The sequence below is a fragment of the Myotis brandtii genome, unplaced genomic scaffold (genome assembly GCF_000412655.1).
Source record: "Myotis brandtii unplaced genomic scaffold, ASM41265v1 scaffold79, whole genome shotgun sequence".
Lineage (NCBI taxonomy): Eukaryota > Metazoa > Chordata > Mammalia > Chiroptera > Vespertilionidae > Myotis > Myotis brandtii.
Genome location: NW_005371173.1, coordinates 1,290,102 through 1,311,120, shown reverse-complemented (window position 1 = coordinate 1,311,120; position 21,019 = coordinate 1,290,102). Strand labels below are relative to the sequence as shown.

Sequence of the window (21,019 nt, the reverse complement as noted above, 5' to 3'; positions counted from 1 at the left end):
AGAGGTCACGTAGAAGTTGGGGGCAGAGCCAGGCCAGCTCCCAGGGTCTGTCAGGGTCTTCACCTTCATGGCTCCTGCCTCCCTGGCTGCAGCCATCAGCGACTGCCAGGCTGTGTCCCGGTGACTCCTGGAGCAGCGGTAATGCTGTTTCTTTCTCTTCCGTTTGAGAAAATGTATCAGAACACAGGAGAGTGACCATGACCTGATGATAGGATAACCTTGAATCCTCTCTGTTGAAGAAGAAAAGCCAAATCATCCGTGTACTTTGGTACATGGGCTGTCCTCAGGAATAGTCACTCACCTATTCCACAAACATCGGCTGAGTGCCTACTACGTGTGCAGTCACTATTCTAGATGCCGAGGATGTAACGGAACAGAATAAAGACCCTTGTCCTTGTCATGATTATATTCTAGAGCAAGATGGCAGGCAAAAAATTGAAATGACCTAATAAGTAAATGACAGAGCATGTTAGGAAGTGACAAACACTCTGGGAAAAATAGAGCAGAGTAAGGGCGATTGGGAGTGGGGAGTTGAAATTGTTTAAAAAGCTGGCCAGCTTAGGCCTCACTGAGGTGAAGGAGTCAGCTGAGCAAATATCTGAGGAAGAGCATCCCAGGCAGAGGGAACAGCAAACACAAAGGTCCTGATTCAGGAGCCCACCTGAGATGTTTGGAAGCAGCAGGGGGGCCAGTGTGATTGCAATGGATGTTATAATAGGAGGTGAGGTCAGAGGTAATGGGGACCAGATCACTTAGGGTCTGGAAGTCACTGTAAGGATTTGGCTGGTAGCCTGAGCTTTTTCATCTAATGGCATATCATAAAGAGCCTTCTCAGTTTTCTCAGCTGTGTAATATTCCACTGCACGTATGTGCTGTGCTTTATTTAACTTGTACTTTAATTTACTATATTAAATAACATGGACTTGTAGGCTCTTTCCAATCTTTTGCTGTTTTCAGAGACGCTGCATATACTATTTTCATTTGCACAAGTTTACCTGTAGGACACATTTCTAGCAGTGGATTTGCTGGGTGGAAGAATATATGCATATATAATGTTGATAGTGCCAAAAGGGCCTCCATGAGGGTTGTATTAATTGACACTCCCTGCCAGCAATTTGGTTAGGGACCAGGGGGAAAGCCTACCTCCCCCTTCTAGGTACACCCTCCAGATGTGAGATACTGAGGTGCCCATTCTTTCCTTTACTCCTCGTGACTCCTGTGAGCTGAGTGTTCTCTTTCCTAGTTCTCAGATGAGGAAACAGGCACAGAGAGGTTAAGTAACCTGCCAATGTTTACACAGTCAGGTAGATGTAGATGCCACCATGTCTGACATGGCTTCATAAGGGCAAAAGTCTGAGGGGCCCTGCCCCACAAAAGTGGGCATGTGGACCGGAGGCTTGCAGTTTAAGCCGCCTGAGAATAAGGGGCTGAGTTAAAATGGAAAACCTGGCTGCCTAGCTCTGCCCACTGCGGTGCTTGCATCCCAGAGACCCTGGCAGGCCAGCGGCAGGGTGGGGAGAGGCCAGCCCAGGGACCTGGAGCCGCATCAGCCCAGCTGGCCAGCCTTGGCCCCCCCCTTCTGTCCCTTCCCATCACCTGCCCCAGTGGTGAGACCTGGGAGGCTGTGATCTAGCTAATTCTGCTCTGGGTGATGAGCTCTTCGCCGCCGTCTGCTAGGTCAGCTCGCTCTAGGGATTGGGTTTCAGCATTTCACTGATGAAAATAAATCAGCCTCTTTATTGCCCCTCATGGCCCTCGGAACCTCTGCAGCCTGGCATGTATTTCCAGACTTCCTGTAAATCACCGGTTCTGTCCTAGCCCCCAGGGGCTCTGTGGCTGCCACAGAAATAGTCTCAGACGAGTTGGGAGCCTGGAGCCACCCAGGCAGGACCAAGCAGGAGAGGAGAAATGGGCCCACAGGGTCCAGGGCCTCTGGGATCCAGACAGTGCCTCGTTGAGCATCTTCTCTGAGTTGATCCTTGGGCATCTAGAATTGGCCAGGAAGTTAGGGATCATTCAGTTGTGCTTGCCCATTACACAGAGGAGCAAACTGAGGCCCATCCAAGATCACTTCTTAGTATTCTGGTCCCTTGACTCCCAGTCTCCTGCTGTGGCTGCCAGATGACACTTTCTCTAGGTCTGTTCACTGTGCAGCAGCCTATTAGGGAAATGAAACCAGGGTTGGAGAGTGGGTTTCAGCTGCTGAGGGAGCGGGGAGGTCTGCCATCCAGGAGAACTGTCTCACCTTTGAGGGATAAGAGAAAGGAACTGGTGGCAGGACTGGGTTTTCTTGAGGTTGAGGAGGGCCCTTCTACCCACACGTCTGTCTAGATGGGGCGAGTGAGCATGATGCATGGACGTGGGGGAACAGGCACTTCTGGAGGCTCCGACAGGGCCCTGGCAGGTTCTGTGTATGAAGGGGACTCAGGAGTCTGGCCCCAAACTCCCGCTCCTCCTCCCTCCCTTTCTCTGCTCAAGCATTATTTGCACCCACAGAGTCCCCTGCAGGGACATGGGGCATCCTGCCCCAGGTGGCAGACCTGCTGGACTGCTCTCCGACCCTGGGAGGTTGATCCAGGCCACAGGCAGCCTCTTTTGTTCTGGGAAGCGGCCGCAGAGCTGTCAGACTGCCTTTCTCATCCCCAACCCAGTCTTTACATCATCGTCACAGCGAGTCAATGCCCTGATGCTTCGTGGAGATTTTCGCCTTCTGTTGCCTTGATTGCTTTAAAAAAAAAAACAACCACACTGTTAGTAGCAAAGTGTTCTTTGATGTTTGTTCTTCTCCTTCTCCAGGGGCAGTGAGATCAGATTTTGGTATGAAAGCTCAGAGCCTCTCAGATCTCTCCTCCTTCCTTCCTGCCTCCCTGCCCCCCTATGTCTATACACTGCCTGAGAACCTTCAAGAACCAGGCAGGCGCCCTTCAGGTAACACAGGGCTAGAAAGAAGCCCAAGGTTAGAAAGTGCCCTGGCTCCTGGCTCCTGTCCAGGCTTGGACCCAGACTTGTCCATGGTATGTGGCTTCCGTGGGTCAGGAGAGTCACTCCCCGCTTGTCCTTCTGCGGCAGTGACTTCCTGCTCCGGCCCACACTGCTCAAGTGTGTGAGCTCGCATGAGATTGTCCGGAGACCCCCTGGAGATGCCTACATGGCCCTCCTTGAACTCATGCGCAGGGATGGACCCATTTGGGAAAGGAAGCAGAGACCTATCCAGAGGTGCTACCCGCACCAGCACACGCGTCCACGCATGGGTAGAGCCACACAGACCCCCACCCCACAGCAGTGACGGGAGCTGTAATTATAAAACCGCATGGCTAGTTGGTACCCAGTACTTAAGTGTGGTACTTAATGGGGCTGTTTTGGCTTAAGAATGGGGATCGACCTAAATGCAGAGGCAGCTTCATGGTGTGAATTGTGAACCAGTTCTGAACCAGTTCCCTACGAGTTTCTAGAAATGCTGTGAGCCCTGCAAGTGTCGTTAGGATAAATGCAAGCAGTTCCCAGGGGACCCCTTGGATGGGGATGGGGCTCACTTGGATGGCAGGGCTAGTTGTCCTAAACCAGCGTTGTGATTTTATCACCCTTCTCCACTCCCTTCTTCCTGTCGGATCCTGCAGACTCTCACCCTTTGCCCATCCATCGCCTTTTTGATTTCTCCTTGCTCCCTGGGAAGCAGAAAGAACTTGAGTGTCAGAGTCAGACTGGCAGTGTGATCCTGAGCAAGCTGCAACCTCTAAGCCTCGGTTGTGGAAGCGAATGAGAGAATGTACATTCAAGTTAACTTGCCGGCCCCATTCTGCTGCACTCTCTCCTTCTTCCTGGCTCCCCAAGCCATCTTGGGTCCGCTCTCCATTCTTCCTTCATCCTTCCCAAATGAGGATGGCTAGAGATCATGTCCATGCCCCATGAGGCAATAAGAGCAGGAAGAGGCAGGAGGGAGGTGAGTAGATATACCCGAGACCCTTGTCCAAATCGCACATCTGCTGGGAGTTGACAGTTCTCTTCTAGAGTAATCCTTTGGATCTCTGTTTCTGCCCTACCCTTAGGGACACACTTCCAAGCCTGGCCCTGCCACTGCCTTAGGGGGCAGTGGGGGATGGGGGGTTCATGCGGAAACCCTGGAAGGTTGAGGCCATGTGAGGAGTACCCAGTACCTCCCTGCTCCTGCAGCCCTGAACTTCCAGTCCACCTCCTTCCCTCTCCCCTGGGCTGGAAGGCAGAGAGGGGGTCCTGCAGGGGTCTGTGGGCATTTCCATCAGGGCACTCCCTGAGCTCCTCCCTTTCCTTATTGGCACCTTGACAGTGGGACACCCAGGCCTTTCTCCTCCTTGTGGTTCTACTTGGGATGATTGGATGGTGGATGGCTGGATGATTGGAATAGTTTATCCACATTGTGTTCTTACAACAGTCCTGCCCTGGGAAAGTGGGAAGTCCTCCTGCGCCCACTCCGGAGCCTGAGCATGGAACCCCTTTCTTCGCTACCCACGTTTATGGTTTCTGTGAGGTCTTTGACATTGGGCTGGGGGCCTCCTCATCTCATCAGTGAAGATGCAGTTGAGATAGCATAGGGACCAGCCTACAGGGCACTGGGTACTATTTTTGTTATTGTTTTCCTTCTTTACTCCCCAAAAGAAACATCCAGAGAGTGGTGCTGGCATGTGGAGGGGGGCCGGCATGAGGTGTCTGCTCAGAAGAGGGATGAGCAGGTGGCCTCTCTTTGGCAGCCTCTCTTTGCGGAGCCTGCAGTGCCAGCAGACCTGGCTTTGAAAGCTGGGCTCCGGGTGGGGTGGCCACACAAGCACTTTAACTGGGGAGGAGACACCAGGTACTAAAGCTGCAAACCCCAGGCCATCTCTACCAACTCTGGGAGTTGGGTTGGGACATTCAATTGATGTGCAAATAAGTTGCCAAAATATGCAGGTAAGAGTTGGCATTTGGTGTCCTGCTGTCAGGGACTTCTGGCACTTTTTAGGGCCCACCAGGATGATGAGAGGATTTGGGGCAGATTGTGGGGTGTTTGGCTGAGTGGACTGCTTCAGACCTGGGTGGTTGGGGGTGAAAGTGGACATGGTTTGACACTCCGAAAAAAGTTATTCTCTCTGCCATTCATGATTTTGTGATGGGAACAAGCTGAATACCAATAGCCAGTCAATTGGAAGCATGTCAGGTGCCCTGGTGAATCAATATCCCGGGCCAGGTGCCCACTGGCCTTCCCAAAGTCAGGCCTCAAAAATTGTCCAGGTTGCTGGGCCAGAATCCAAAGCTTTGCACTGAGAATCTCACTTTGGAGCTCCTGTCCCCCCTCCCTGAGGCCTGCCCAGGTGACACTCCAGCCCCTCTATTTAGGCCCCATGGTCACCTCTGGGAAGTACAGGGCCTTTGTGTTCCCCCCCTGTACCCCCCGCCCCCCGAATTTTTATAAGCCAAGGAAGTGTCCTGGCTCCCAGACTCTGCCCCGTGGAGGGGAAGGAGGGGGAGAGAGGGGAAAAAAATTTCCACCTTATTGTTCAGCAGCTGGAAAATTGTTGTCATCCGTTCTGCCTTTCATTTGCCGAGTGGAAAAAAATGTGGAAAAATTTGGGGAAATAAATCTCAACACCCGCCTAGGAACTCTCACCTTCCCTCTCTGCCCCTTGCACCCTTGTACTTTGCTCCCAGGGTTTCTCTTCCCACTTCTCCTCTGGGTACTGGGGCTGCGATGGGCTTGGACTGGGGCTGAGCTGGGGTTGGGATGGGGCTGTTCTGTGACCGGGACTGGTCTGAGGCTGTACTGGGCTGAGGCTGTTGCTGGGCTCGGATTGATCTGGGCCTGGAACTGGGCTGGGACTGGGGCTGGAACTAGGTTGAGCTGGGGCTGAACTGGGTCTGGGTCTGGAGCCTCGCACTCCATGTGGAGGGTTTGGGAAGCCACTGTGATGTCATTCAAGAGCTGCATAGCTACAGGATGATAAGTGAAGCCCTGGGGACCCAGCTGGCTGAAATTACAGACAGAGTTTTATCCCACTGGCTTCCTACAAGCCAGAGTGAGGCAGAGCCAGGAGGAGGAGAGTGAGAGAGAGAGAATGCGAGCGAGCGAGCGAGCGAGGGAGGGAGTGCTGTGTGTACACGGGCGGGCAGGCTCCTCCCACCCTGACAGTCCCAGCGAGCCGAGTAGGAGGACACAGGCTGAGCTGGGAGCTGCAGCCATGTAGGAATTATTTGAAACTTGAGGCACAAGGAGCAGAGATCAAATCAGAGCGGTTCTTTCCCCTCCCCTTTCTCCCTCTCCATCCAGAGGGTAAGTGCCTGTTGGGCGGCTGTTTTGCCTGTGTGTCCTTGTGTGGCTCTGCTGGACCTGGGAGAGGGCGGTGGGGGCTTCTGTGCCCTCCGTCCTGGATTTGCCACGGACTGGACCGGGGAGGGGCGTGAGGCTGTGCAGTGCTGTGACCCTCTGCACTCCCTTTGGAGGTGTGGACCCGGCTGCCCTCTTCCAGGATTTGCTGCCCTTGGGCTTGTAAGAGCTGCCAACTCAGGTCTGAGGGTCGTTGAGTTGGTGGGGGCAGTGTGTCTGAGTTGGCCTCCTCCTTTTGGGGTAATGGCTCATGGTGGATGAGAATGGGGTGGGCAGAGGGAACACGGGAGAGGCATGGATGCCCCTGAAATGCTCCCAGCGGGATATTTATTCAGGACAACTGCCCCTCCTTCTGCAGGCTGAGCTCAGTGGCACCTCGTGCCGACCATTCCCCTGGTGGCCTCCTGCGGGCTCCCATTCATGGCTTTCTCCCAACTTTGGCACAGCTCTTGGCGGCTCGGCCATCCCCTGGCCAGGGATTTCTGAGTGTCCAGGCAGGCGCCCTGGCCTGGCAGAGAAGGACTTCGGTTGTTGTGGGCTCGGAGCTATTTTTACCGTCCTGTGTCTGTGATATCTGGTGCCCGGATAGGCCGAGGCGGGGAATGGGGGTGTCAGGCTCTGGTTATAGTGCCCGGGGTGGGAGCCGAGGGCCAGGAGGCTGGCCCTGCAAGGTCGTGGGCTGCCGTGTGACCTGGGCAGGTCACTCACTCTCCAGGCCCTGGTCCCTCGGGTCTGAAATAAAGGTCACAATCAGGTTTTGTGCTCCTACTCCCTTTCTCTGGAGAATTTCCAGTAAGATGGTATCTGTGTGTCCTTCCTGAGGAGGGCCTGGGGACACATCCGTCATCGTCACTTGACTGAAACCCCGTATATTATACTGTGAGGATTGGAGAGTCTCCCCCTACTTCCCACCCCCGGCTCCTCCAGCCACTTCACCTTGAAGGCCATTAGGGGGAGAGCACTGAACTTGTAGGCAGGAAGACAAGTCCTTTTGCACCTTTGTGCTGGGTGACTTTAGGGGGGCCCTGAACTTCACTGTCCCCCTGTTTCATGAGGGGTGGGCAGTGGATGAACTGAGCCCTTCAGACCCCCCGGCTATAAAAATCCCACGGCTTTTACAAAGCTCTCTTGGCTCAGCCGACTTTCCGGTCCCTCTCAGATCTTAGTTCTGTTGCCCTCAGGGCCTGGAGGTGCCAGTGGGAGTGGTTCTAGTTTCCATTTGGATTTCAGTGCTGAGTTTCTCCATGTTCAAGGCCCACAGGCTGACATTCAGATTGAGCTCCATTTGGCCACTGGGCCTCATGCCTCCTCCTTTCTTTATCGGCAGAATGGCCAGGGGTGGGGCACTTGCCACCCACCCTCCCTGGGCCCACGGAGGCAGGTCTGTGGGTAAACTGGCGAGGCCATTTGTACAGGGGACTTGATAGCAGCCCTGAGGAGAATCTTGTTCTCTGTCTGCTCTCTGAAAGCGCAGTGGGCTCCCTCTGAGCGCTGGTAGACAGCGAGAAAGACAGGTGTCTGTGCCAAGCCTGGACCCATCTGTCCCCGCCCACAGGGCCCGAGGCCCATGCTTGTCAGTGTGGCATCAGTTGACACCTCCCCACGTGAACCAAGTTCTTTGAGCTGCACCTGTCCGCTGCCTCTTTGCTTGGCAGAGGCTGTGACTCCTCTGTGGGTCCCCTTCAGAGGCTTTTCTTCAGCCCTGATGCTGCTGATCTTCTGAAGCTCTGGGAAGCCCGTTCCCACTTCGAGACGTTCCAGACCCCTCTGCAAGCTGCGATGACCTAAGGGCCACCTTAGTCCCCAGCTGGCTATGGGGTTGGGAGGTCAGCATGGGTGGAGGCCAAGACTGGGCCACAGGTGGTCCCTGCTGCCGTTGCCAGGGTGTCTCAGGAGGACCCCAGGTCAAACTTGAGCCATGGGCTGAGGTTCCGCACTGACTCTCCATCCTCACCCCCTCTTCACATGCACCCTCCTGGGCCAGTGAAGACCCAGGGGGTCACTCTGGACTGGACCCTTTCATGAGCTCCTCCAGCTGGAAGGGTTTCCTTTCTGTGTGTTCTCCCATTCCTCTCAGATGGAGTCTGACATTCTTCACAGAAGTCCCGGGTGACAGAGAGGGGTCCCCAGAAGCAGCGCCCTCTCTGTTAAATGTGCTCATCTTAATGTAAGGTGCATAGATGGACTTTGGGGTATCCATCAACCCCCTGAAATTATGCGTAAGAACTGTGTTTTTGTGCATTTTTTTAGGAAATTGGTCTAGGCTTTCATTAACTATCCCAAGGGGTCCTTGGCATAAGAGAGTTAATGTCTCCTAGAGTGGCATATGGCTGGGGAATTCTGTGGGTGATGCCAGGGGGTAAGCTCTGGCTCAGCCAGTTTATGGGGACCTCCACTGTGCCCAGCCTGTGCTACCACCAACTCTGTAGAATGCCTCTCTTTTCTCTTCCTTTTGGGAGAAGCTTGTGGTCCACCTTGAACCCCTGATTTTTCACTTTTCTGGGTGGCAGTGGAAGAAGAGTGTCTCAGTGACTGACAGGATTCTAGAAATCTTTCTGGGCTATTTAATGTAGTGCATGAAGCACTTATGGAACACCTAGTGTGTGCCAGGCACTGAGCTCTGTAGGGCCATCCTGTATAGCCATGGTGGTTATGCACTGAGCTCCAAGAGGTGCTGTTCACATAGACCACATTGTGAACGGTACCGTCTGGAAACCAGGCACTGGGGGCAGAGAGAGAAAAGGCTTTTCCTCAAGGAGCTCTCAGCTTAGTGGGGAAGACAAACTTGGTTGTCAACAATGACTGTCCAGTACGTGATCGGTGTTCCCAGTAGACATCTACAAGGGGCAGTGGGAACGTGGTTTATCCGGCTCTGGAGTGTTACAGGAGAGAGGCTAAGCTCAAACTGAGCCTGAAGGAGGAGGAAGAGGTTTGCCAGGGAGGTTGGGAGTTGCGGAGGCAGGGTGAGGAAGGGCCTTCAGGAGAGGGAACAGCATGTGGCACAGAGTAGGAAAGAGCATATAAGCAGTAAGAGTAGAGAGGGGGAGTGTTTAAGGTATTGAGGACAGCAAAGGTTAGGCTTCAAAAGGCAGGCAAGAGTCGGATGATGAAAAGGTCTGGTGTGTTCAGCAGGGGGTGTGGTGTGTAGGGCTTTATCCTGTGGGTGATGAGAGCTGTTGAAATGGAAAGAGGAGGATGTTCCAGGCCTACCTCAAGGTACTTAGCTCCTGAATCCTGTCGCTCAGCAAACCTGCAAGTTGGCTTTTTAGTCTGTGTGGCCAGGCTCTGTGAGTTTAAGTGGTTGACACAAGCTGAGTTGGCCATTTAGATGGAGACCATCCTTCTGAATGATAGGTGTGTCTAGCTTAGGGGGGTCAGGAGGGGGTGCCTCCCCTCTGTCTCCTCTCCAGAAGCACATCCCTGTGGCCTCCCTGGGACTCAGCCCCATCCTCTGGCTCCCATGTTGCCTCTCAGCAGCCCTAGCCCTAACCCCAGCCTGGCACCCTCCAGAGTTGGGGGGAGTCTGTGGCTAAAGGGTTAACATGTCTAGAACTTACTCCCCTGGCTGCCTCTTGGCCAAGCCTCAGTCCTTGTCAAAGTTCACTACCTCCCAGACACATATGGCCTTTGATGCCGCATTCCCACGTTTAAGGAGCCAGATTCCCTCCCAACCTGCCAGGGCCCCTGTCTGCCTCCAAACCGCCTGTGTCCGGGGTGGGCACGGTGCCTCTGCTATTGGACGGCATTGATTTTCCTCCATGACAGTCGGTCATCACTGCTTCGGGTAATGTATTTTAATGAATTGTTATCCTGCTGGACGTGGACTCAAAGGACTTTTTATCGTGAAGGGTCCCATCCTGAAAACCTTAATAAATCAGCCACAGTTCAAATCAGGCCTGGTGCTGGACAGGGAGGAGTCTCTCCTCGCCGAGTCATCGCTAAGGAGCCTTTCTCTTGCCGTCTAGCAGGCTGCCACCCTTCAGCCTTCATGGTTGGGCCTCCTATCCTGACATCTACATAATGAGACCTCCCCACTTGACACTGGTGAGGGAACCAGGGTCCTTAACCTCAGCGCTGGGTCAGGGCTTCTTAAGATGTGACCCACCATGTGCGCCAGGACCCCACAGAGCTAGTTAACATGCCGCTTCCTGGCCCCGCCCCAGACCTATGAGTAAAAACCTTTGGAGGTCAGGCCCCAGACTCTACATTGTCTAACAAACCCCAGAGGAGATTCTCATGAACAGCAGAATTAGAAAACACCTGCCCTCAATCCATATCTCAGCATCCCATGTTTATTTCTTTCGTTCTTTTTGAGGTGGATGGGCTGGACGCGGCTTTCCTGCGTTCTGGCCTGTGCTGTGCTTCTGGCCCCATGCGCTCTCCAGCAGCTCACTGGAGGGAGCCTGGGGAGCAGGTCGGCATCCAAGTCAGCTGGGGATTTTCCTCAGAGCTCTCCAAAAGCATGACTCGCACAGCTGGATTACGGCCGCCCTGGATAAGGGCTCCTTGGTGCAGTGGAACTCAGCATTGAGGGTGGAGTCCCGGGCTTGGAGTAGCTGCTGGGAGGCACTGGGAGACATATTCAGGGAAAACAAGTGGAGCCGATTGTGGACTTGTCAGCTTCCCTAGAGAAGTGGGCAGGGAGACGGCCATGTGACGGGCTGGCCAGGCTGGCACGGCTTGGGGCCTGGGAGCTTGCTACCCGGGCCTGTCTAACTTGTGTTTCCCCTGCAGTGTATCCCCCTATTCCATTGTCATCCATGCCAGTACCCATGGCCCCAACTAGGCAGGTTCCTCCCTCTACCCGCTTTTACTGTTGTCTTCTCATCTGAGACAATTTTTACCTGAACTGGCCATTCCTGGAATCTGCTGGGATTGGAGATGGATCTGGTGGCCCTCAGCTTTAGAGCCCTCACCCCCCTCGAAGCTCCCTCTCTTCCTTCCCCAGTCTTTCTCACTCCTTCTCCTTGCTCTACCGGCCCCTCTCTTTTGCCCTTCCTGCCGTAATAGATTGAAACCAACCTTGTGTTCCGGCTTCTTGTGGTCCTGGTAAATAGCTCTTAGCGTGGCCGTGGTGGATGGGGAGAAGGTGTGGGGAGCAGGGGCACTTACCTTCCTCTCTGATGGGAGGAGCAGGGGTAGGTGCTCCACAGGTCCTGCCCATGCACTGCGTTAACAGCAGAGCCCTCTCAGGGCCTGGACAGACCCAGGACTGGTCTGCCCTTAGTTTCTCCCCTTGGTATGCAAAGGAAGATGATCAGTGAAGGCTACAGAACAGCCTGGAGCATTCGGCCAGCACTGGGTGACCAGGAGCTGCTAGGCCCTACTTTGAGGGCAGAAATCGACCTTTTCATGTGTATTAAGCAAACAGGAGTTAATTACACTATTTACACATCTTCGATTTTCTTCCTAAGCCTTAGTGGCCTGGCAGTTATCATTCCTGACCTTGTTGCTGCACACAGGAGCCCATGTGGGGATAAATTACACGGCAGAATCCGTTTAATATTGACATTTTCAAAATCAATGAAGAGTGGGGCCTGGCCAGCAGGGCCAGGATATCAGGTGATGGGAGTCAGTGTGAATTCTGCCTCCCAGCCTCAGGGATGCTTTCTTAGCTCTTCTGCCAAAACCTCTTCTTTTGTGCTCCCAAGGGAAGTGCTGGATTGGGTCTGCTTTCTCCCGGAAGGAGAGAGGACTCTCAGATTTGCACCCAGTGCTCTCTTTGCCTTCTGTGTAAGTGTAAATGGGAAGGCATGGGACACCCCATCCTTTGCTTTGTTGCTTTCCCCACTTCCCAGACCAGGCAAGCAGGGACTTGAGGGTTTGGGGGTGTAGGGTATGGTGGGTACCCCTGGCTTGGGAGGAAACACTCTGGCATCTCATGGTGTGGGCTGCCGAGTGGGGCCCAGGCCCGGGAATGGGCCTGCTTCTGTGGGGTCAGCAGCTTTCTAGGCACGGAGAGGAGAGACAGCCCTTCAGACTTCCACTAACTGGTATGAGGGGCCCATCCTCACGGGAACCACCCCCAGAAATCTGAGTGGATGCGAGGCTCCTGTCTTTAGTATTTTTCTCCAGAAACAGCTTGCTGGAGGCTCTGCTTTTTTGTGTAGCAAGGCACCCAGTTCTTTGGAGAGTCAGGCTCTCTCATCTGCCAGTGTCAACCCCTTAGGGGTGTGGACAGACGAGCGGGAGAGGCAGCTATGCTTGCAGTGGCCTCTTAGCAGCCTGCAAGGGGTCCCAGCACAAGGCACAGGTTGCTGGACTTTCAGACCTATCTCAGCCCAAACCCCTCTCCCACTCAGACCAGCCCCGTCCCCGTGAGCCCTGTGGCAACACTCTGGCCAGTGTCACTTGGGTTCTGCTGCTGGCCTGGGTGTGTGTGTATGTGTGTGTGTGTGTGTGTGTGTGTGTGTGTGTGTGTGTGGACGATGCTTGCCGGGCATCTCTGCGCTCCCACTCTATCGGTGACATCATTTAGTTGGCCTGTGGTTTGTGTGTGTGTGTGCCGATCAGGATGTTCCTGTTTTGTGGTTGTCTGACCACTTGTTTTTGGCCATGGGTTTCTGTATGAGTATTTATTTTTAGAGGTTGCCACTTCTGGCCCCAGGGCTGATCTGGGGGCATGGGAGGAGCTTGTGTTTTCTGAAATGTTTGTGGCTTTAAATTTAAGTATTTATTTTGGGGTGTTGCTGCCTATGGTGTGTTCATTCTATTGTGTGTGTATGCATGTGTGAGATATGAGAGCCAGTGAGTGTAGAATAATAAAAATTGTGTGCTTTTTGAAGCTCTGTTTGTAATTTAGTTTTGACTTTAACTTAGTTTATGTTTATTGTCTTAAATTAGTTCTTATATTAAGTCCCAGCTTTACTAGGTGCTATGTGTCTGCAAATAGTTTCACCTCTCAGAACCTCAGTTTCTCCATCTTTAAAATGGGCCAAACACTCCCTAACACACAGGATTAGAAACAATGTTTGTGTAAAGTATGTAGCAAAGTGTTTGGCTGCATGGTACCGATGATTATTATTTGTATTTGCATATATGTACCCACAGTGTGCTTTCTGACTGGGGGCACCTGGGCATTTGATGTGGGTGATTACTGGCTGGCATGTAGGTCTTTGGACATCTTTGTGCCAAGTTTTGTGTGTGTGTGTGTGTGTGTGTGTGTGTGTGTGTGTGTGTGTGTGTGTGACTGTTCGGGTCTGGTTTGGGGTTTGTGCAGTATTTGGGCGAATCGGGTCTGGGTTGGGGTTTGTGCAGTATTTGGGAGAAACTTTTTTTTGCCAAGTGGGGGCCTGCCTCGGAGTGAGGGAAGGTGTGCGTGTGTGTGTGTGTGTGTGTGTGTGTGTGTGTATCTTGGGCTGGGAGTTGGGCTGCTGATTGTACAGGGTGTGAAATCACTGAGTTCCTCTGGGCGGGGGAAGTTCTTCGTTCCTGAGTCAGCCCTTTGGCCTTGAGCCACCCAGCACTCACTTTTTCCTTTCAGAGAAAGTATTGCTCAGGGGGCCCTGGAGCTGTCTGTAGACAAAATGACACAGGGGGCACTTCTCCCCGATGAAAACTTCTGCCTTTTGTTCTCATTCTCTAAGATGCTTCCCTGCCCCCGTCCCAAGCCCTTTCCAGAACCTTCCTGGGCCCCAGCATTCAGAGTGAATGTGCCTACTGGCTTTGGGGCCTGCTGGCTTTGGTCCAGAACTTCCAGGTCCTTGGGAAGCTAGCAAGATGCCAGAGGCAAATTTTGGACTGGGCGACTTAACCCCCAAGACCTCCTGCCCAATCTTACGATCTGCTGCCTGGCCCTGAAGCAGGGTGTTGGGATGGGTCCTTTAGTCCTTTTGCCTGTCTGTCACCTCGCTCTATCGCAGGGTACTGAGAGGAGGTTTTAGGATCCAGGGAATGGAAGCCCTTACTCCTCTCCTCAGGAGAATAGATGATGTCCCTGCTTCCCACTGACATCTGCTCTTTCTCTTGCAGAGGTTGTGGGACACACGCAGGGGCCGCTGGATGGGAGCCTGTATGCCAAGGTGAAGAAGAAGGACTCCCTGAATGGCAGCACGGGGGCTGTCAATGCCACACGTCCTGCTCTGTCGGCCACTCCCAACCACGTGGAACACACCCTGTCCGTGAGCAGTGACTCTGGCAACTCCACAGCCTCCACCAAGACAGACAAGACTGATGAGCCTGCCCCCGGCCCCTCCAGTGCCCCCGTTGCCCTGAGTCCTGAGGAGAAGCGCGAGCTGGACCGCCTGCTCAGTGGCTTCGGCTTAGAACGAGAGAAGCCAGGCAATATGTACCACACCCAACACCTCCGGTCCCGCCTGGCGGGGGGCCCTGCTGTGCCCTCTGCCAGCCGTCATGTTGTCCCAGCCCAGGTTCACGTCAACGGTGGGGCCTTGGCATCTGAGCGGGAGACAGACATTCTGGACGATGAACTGCCCAACCAGGACGGGCACAGCGTGGGCAGCATGGGCACATTGTCTTCCCTGGATGGGATCACCAACACCAGTGAGGGGGGCTACCCAGAGGCGCTGTCCCCCTTGACCAATGGCCTGGACAAGCCCTACGCCGTGGAACCTATGGTGAATGGTGGGGGCTACCCCTATGAGTCTGCCAGCCGGGCAGTGCCTGCCCATGCGGGCCACCTGGCCCCCATGCGACCCTCCTACTCTGCACAGGAGGGTTTAGCTGGCTACCAGCGGGAGGGCCCCCACCCCGCCTGGTCACAGCAAGTGACCACCTCCCACTATGGTCATGACCCCAGCAGTATGTTCCGCTCTCAGTCCTTCCCGGACACTGAGCCCCAGCTGCCCCCAGCTCCAGCCCGGGGGGGAAGCAGTCGGGAGGCTGTGCAGAGGGGCCTCAATTCCTGGCAGCAACAGCAGCAGCAGCAGCAGCAGCAGCAGCAGCAGCAGCAGCAGCCTCACCCGCCTCCTCGTCAGCAGGAAAGAGCCCACTTGGAGAGTGTCCGGCCCAGCAGGCCCGGCCCCCAGCCATTGGCAGAGACACCCACGCCTGGCCTCCCTGAGTTCCCGAGGGCAGCCTCCCAGCAGGAGATCGAGCAGTCCATTGAAGCCCTCAACATGCTGATGCTGGACCTAGAGCCATCCTCGGCTGCCGCCCCGCTGCACAAATCCCAGAGTGTCCCTGGGGCCTGGCCTGGGGCCTCCCCGCTCTCCTCTCAGCCTCTTTCCGGCTCCTCCTACCAGACCCATCCACTGACCCAGTCCAGATCTGGCTACATCCCCAGTGGGCATTCCTTGGGAACCCCTGAGCCAGCCCCACGAGCCTCCCTGGAGTCCATCCCTCAGGGCAGGTCTTACTCACCTTATGATTATCAGGCATGCCTGGCTGGGCCCAACCAGAGTTACCGTCCAAAGAGCCCAGCTTCCTCCTCTTCCTTGCCTGCTTTCCTTCCAACCAACCACAGCCCTCCAGGGCCTCAGCAGCCCCCCACCTCTCTCCCTGGCCTCGCTGCTCAGCCTCAGCTCCCACCAAAGGAGGTGACTTCAGACCCATCCCGAACTCCGGAGGAGGAGCCCTTGAACCTGGAGGGACTGGTGGCCCACCGGGTAGCAGGTAAGAGCCTCAGGGACCATCTGTGCTGGTATCCCCTCTTTATTCCCTCCATATCTTCCCTGTTTGGTCTAGCTGGGGGAAGGTACAGGCAGAGCCATCACACCTCAGCAGACACTGGTTTAGCCTGGAGAAGAGGCTGGCAGGAGCCCACACTAGTCATCCCTTCCTGCATTCATTGTCTGTTAGGCTCCAAAGCAGGCATTGAGATGGAAAGATCAATGTCTTTCAGTTCCTGTCCTCAAGGAACTTACAGTCTAGTGAGGGACAGGTAATTCTAACAGAGTGCAATGTGTGCTGCAATAGAGGTGGAGACCAAAGCCCTAGAGCCTGGAGAAAGCAAGGCTTATTGGCTAGGACAGTGATGGCGAACCTTTTGAGCTCGGTGTATCAGCATTTTGAAAAACCCTAACTTAACTCTGGTGCCGTGTCACATATAGAAATTTTTTGATATTTGCAACCACAGTAAAACAAAGACTTATATTTTTGATATTTATTTTATATATTTAAATGCCATTTAACAAAGAAAAATCAACCAAAAAATGAGTTTGCGTGTCACCTCTGACATGCGTGTCATAGGTTCGCCATCACTGGGCTAGGACAATCAGGGGAGCTTCCTGGAGGTAGCGACTTTGGGGCTGGAGTACATATCTTCCAAGGAGAGAGGAAATGCCCTCTGTAACTGCCTGTAGTGCTCTCTGTACTCAGACTTCAGTTTCTTAGGGAAGGCATAGAGAATGCTAGAGGGAGGTCTCTATAGACCCAAATTCCCTCTTGGGCATAACAAAACCTGAGAGGTTATCCTGACGCCCTTGCGCTCTGAGTGTCCAACCCTGGTGGGTCCTTTCAGGATATTTCTCTGTTTCGGATGAGGCCCATGTCCCTCTTCTGGTCCAGTTGTCCTGTTGGTCCTCGCTTTAGGACCAGCTTTGTATGGGAAGCAGATGCTGAGAAACAAAGCTTCATTTCCTATCAGAACGTGAATGGGCTTATCTTTCTGGAGAGAGGAGAGAGTGGAGCAATAGGAAGAGCTTATTGGAGAGATAAAGACAAGAAATGGCAGTCTGTTCGGGCCATATTGTGGGGGGGCCAGGAAGGGTCCCCTTCTTTTCCACTGGCCTAAGCCTATGACCATTCATGGGGGCATTCAAACCGGGTGGGGAATCCTATGGCTTGATTTTGTTATGTAGCTAAAGCCCAGGCAGGTGTGAACCAGAGACTGAGGCTGGGGGGCAGGGGGCTTGTGCCAAGTTCCTCAGCTGATAGAGTGGTGGGAGCTCAGGGAGGAGAAGAGCAATCTGGGCAGCTGACTCTGCCCTGCACCCCTTTTTCCTAAATTTATGGGAAGCTGAGTCACCATGCCAGCTGCAAGGAGAGGGAGACACCCTTGCTGGGGATGGATGGTGGGTTTGGGGAAGTAGGCCAGCCGGCTATTGGACTGGGCCCAGGACCTGGGTGTGGGGGCATGGACACCCAGAGCAGAGCACAGTCCCCAGCTCAACTGTCCATGACTTGGAAGAAGTTACACCATTGAAACTGGCAATTAGGGCTCTCCCCTGGAGAGCTAGTCTAGCAGCACATCATTGCTTTTACCCAAGAGTCAAAACACAGGATAAGTAGCTCTGTAACCCTAGCAGTGAAAGAAAGACTCCATGGGAGTGGTCCAGACTTTTTCTCCTGGTTTTCTGAAGGGAGGGGAATGGAGCCCTCTCAATATTTTACAGAATTGGGGTAGTGGCCTGAGGAATAGTGGCACTCTAGCCTAATGAAGGGTAGGATCCAGGGGACTTTTCTCTGGGGAACAAGATGAATTACCTCCCCCTAACAAAACCCTTCTGTATAGCTCTCCTGGAGCTAGCTCAAGAGGAAGGCATACCTGAATGTTTCAGGAAGGATACCCATCTTGTAGTGCATCCCCCCTCAGCCTTTTCTCTCCTACTAGTTTCTGAGGTCTTGGCGTTCAGCCTCCGTATCTCGTAGCTGCTCGGTCTTTGGCTGCCAAGAAGTCATAGGAAAGGGGCGATATTATTGGCACATCTCTGCTCCCATTTCTTCCACCAACTGTGTATGACTCAGGAGAAGGGATGAGATGCATAGAGGGGCAGTTATACCTGGTTTCCAGGCCTGTAAAGGGGTCTCTCTGGTCCATGCCCATCATGAACAGTGTTTTTTATGTCAGCAGATCCTTAGTAACCCTTCAGGATGTCTGCCATGCAAGTGTAGATAAAGGCACATAAGCAGGATCAATGTGCAGAATAGTCTAGAAGCTAGGGAGGATAAATTTCCATCACCTCTTTCTGCTCATTCTAATTCCACAAGAAGCTGGAACATAAGCTTTAACATGAGTAACCCAGGAAGCTCAGATCTAAGGGAGAATGTCTTCATGGCCATGAACTTGATCTGGTTTCTCCTGGCTTTTCTCCCTCAGGTCTTCATTTTCCTACTTGGCTATCCTCCATGCTCTGTATCATGTCCCTGGTTCTTTCCACTTTGATCCAACAACTCCTTATGCTTTATTTCAGCTTAGATCTCAGAGAATAATGACGTAGTTTTTTTTTAACTTATTAAGGGGTAGGTACCAGAAACCTGTAGCACACATTACACTTTCTTGTGAAACATTAGAAATATTATCACAGCCAGGGACAAAGTAAGCATACCCATTATCACCACTATCATTTAACATTGTATTGGATGTCCTAGCCAGTGCAATAAGACAAGAAAAAGAAATAAGAGTCAGAGTTGGTGAGTCCAATCAAGTTATCTTATGATCCCAGTTCTGTGACTAGACTGATCTCAAATGTCTCTAGAGATAGAGATTTCAATGCATGTTGGGAGCAAGATGTGGATCTTATCCTTAAGGAGTCTAGAGTTTATTAAGAGGAAAAAAGAGCTGGAACTTTAAAGTCATTGGGAAGTATGGAGAAAGTTCTGTGGGATTGAGGAAATAGGAGATATCACTATCAGCGAGAGAGACTGGAGTGACTCTGTGTTGAGTGTGGGTTTTAAACAGAACCTTGGACAATGGGTAGGATTTTGGAAAGTGAATAGGGTCATTGGAGAAAGACGTTGCACAGTGAAGACAGAAAAACATAGGAGTCAAGAAAGGTAGCCTGGGTCCTGCCTCTGGTTGGTCTTAAAAGCCAGACTAAAGAGCTTGAAACTTACTTAGTGGCAGTGTAGGAAACTTTATTTTAATCGGGAGAGTATGCCATGATCTGAGATGTAGTTTAGGAAGCTGTAGTTTTGGAGACACTTTGAGTTGGGAGATGTAGGAGCATATTAGATAGCTTGGGTATGGGAACTGGATCAGGGTGCTGACCATGGAAATGAAAAAGAAGAGATGAATGCCAAGGATGCTGTGCAAGAAGTGGGTGTTTACAAATTGATTGGATGTAGTGGGTGAGGGAAAGGGAGACATCAAAGATGATTCTGCAGTTCCATGAATAGAAATAGAATGATAGTTCCATTAACAAGCCAGGAGTTAGGAGAAAGAGCAAGTTTAGTGTAAGATGAAGACTTCAGGGTAACAGTTTGAGGTGATGGTGGAGCCTGTAGGTAGAGATGTATGAAAGGCAATTGAATATACAGAATTGGAGTCTGAAAGAGCTATAGATTTGGAGCCATCCTCACAAAGGTGAAATGTAAATCTTTGGGCATGGATGATGTCTCTGTGTCACTGGGCATGCAGAGAAAAGAACGTAGGGTAAAACAGCCATGATGGAAATGGAGGCCATACAGTGGACTGAGAATGAATGTTCATGCTGGTGAGAGGAGATGCGGACTGTGGGTCATCACAGAAGTCAGGATAGTAAAGGGTTTCCAGGAGGAGGAGCGGGGGGAAGGGCAGCAATGTCACTGTAGAGAGGTCATGAGAAGGAGGACTGAGAAAAATGCACTGGGCTTGCCAATTAGGTGGCCTCAGTGATTTTCAAAGGCATATTTTCAGTAGGGTGATGGTGATAGAAGCCAGACTGAGGGAAAGAGTGAGTGGGGAGGGAGTGTAGACAGCATGTTAACTACTCTTCTGAGTGGTTTTGTGATAAAAAGAGAGAAGATGGTAGCTAAAGAGGGTAGCAAGATATTTAGAACTTTTTGTACATATAGGAAAAGAGAGAATATGGAGGTTAGAGGGAGAAAAAAACAGATGAGAAAGAAAGAAATTGATAGGATAAGGTCTCTAAGAAAGTAAAAGGAGATAGGCTTAGGAGCCTAGGTGGATAATTTAGGCTCATCCAGGAGGTGAGGTACCTCTTCATGAAATAATGAGGGATAGATACAGACATAGGGAGCTTTGGGAGCTTGAATTGAGAACCCTCCATTCGATTATTCATCCAATATGAACCCCTAATCAGTGCTACATGCTATTCTAGGCTCTGGAAAAATGGTGGTAAACAAAGAAAAATCTTTTCCTTCATGGTGGAGTTGGACAATAAACAAATTAAGCAAAGACATATACAATATGTCAGATGGGTGATAAGTGCCGTGGAGATAAAGCAGCAAAGTGCCAGTGAGGGGTTGAGGGTGGGTGGGTGGTTGCACTTTCTATAGGATGGTTAGGGATGGCTTTTCTGGGTGGTGAGGGAACGTGCCAGGTGAACACCAAGTGCAAAGGAGTATACCTGCTATGGGGAGTGTAGTGGGACACGAAGTCAGAGAGGTCATGGGAATGAGGGCCAGCTTACATGGGCCTTGTAGGTGATCATATAAACTTTGGCTTTTGCTCATTTTGTTGTGAGGAGCCTTAGGAAGGATTTGGGCAGAAGAGTGATTTCATCTGACTTGTTCTAAAAGGATCAGTGTGGCCTGCATGGAAGGAAGAAGACCAGTTAGGAGGCTGCTGATTTGGATCAAGATGGTAGGCATATTTTTGAAGTGGAGTCATTAAAACTTATAGGTAGACCAGCAGTGGGATGTAAGAGCAAGAAATCAGGAGGTGAGATGCCTCTTCATGAAATAATGAAGGATAGATATAGATACAGGAAAGTCAAGGTTTTTGACCTTAGCAACTAGAGGATGGAGTTGTTCTTTTTTTTTAAAAAAAAAATATATTTTATTGATTTTTTACAGAGAGGAAGGGAGAGAGATAGAGAGTTAGAAACATCGATGAGGAAATATCGA

General features: G+C 52.2%; 1 protein-coding gene across 11 annotated transcripts in view; it reads left to right on the top strand.

Moving 5' to 3' along the window:
• Positions 1-21,019, top strand: part of TNS1 (tensin 1) — a 131,438-nt gene that overhangs the window by 69,886 nt on the left and 40,533 nt on the right. For 10 of the 11 annotated variants that reach the window (XM_014531039.1, XM_014531036.1, XM_014531033.1 and 7 more), the window contains one exon: positions 14,303-15,904. In XM_014531039.1, coding sequence (XP_014386525.1) covers positions 14,303-15,904 — 1,602 coding nt within the window. The remainder of the gene's footprint in view (positions 1-14,302; positions 15,905-21,019) is intronic. The other variant, XM_014531037.1, reaches the window with a different exon arrangement.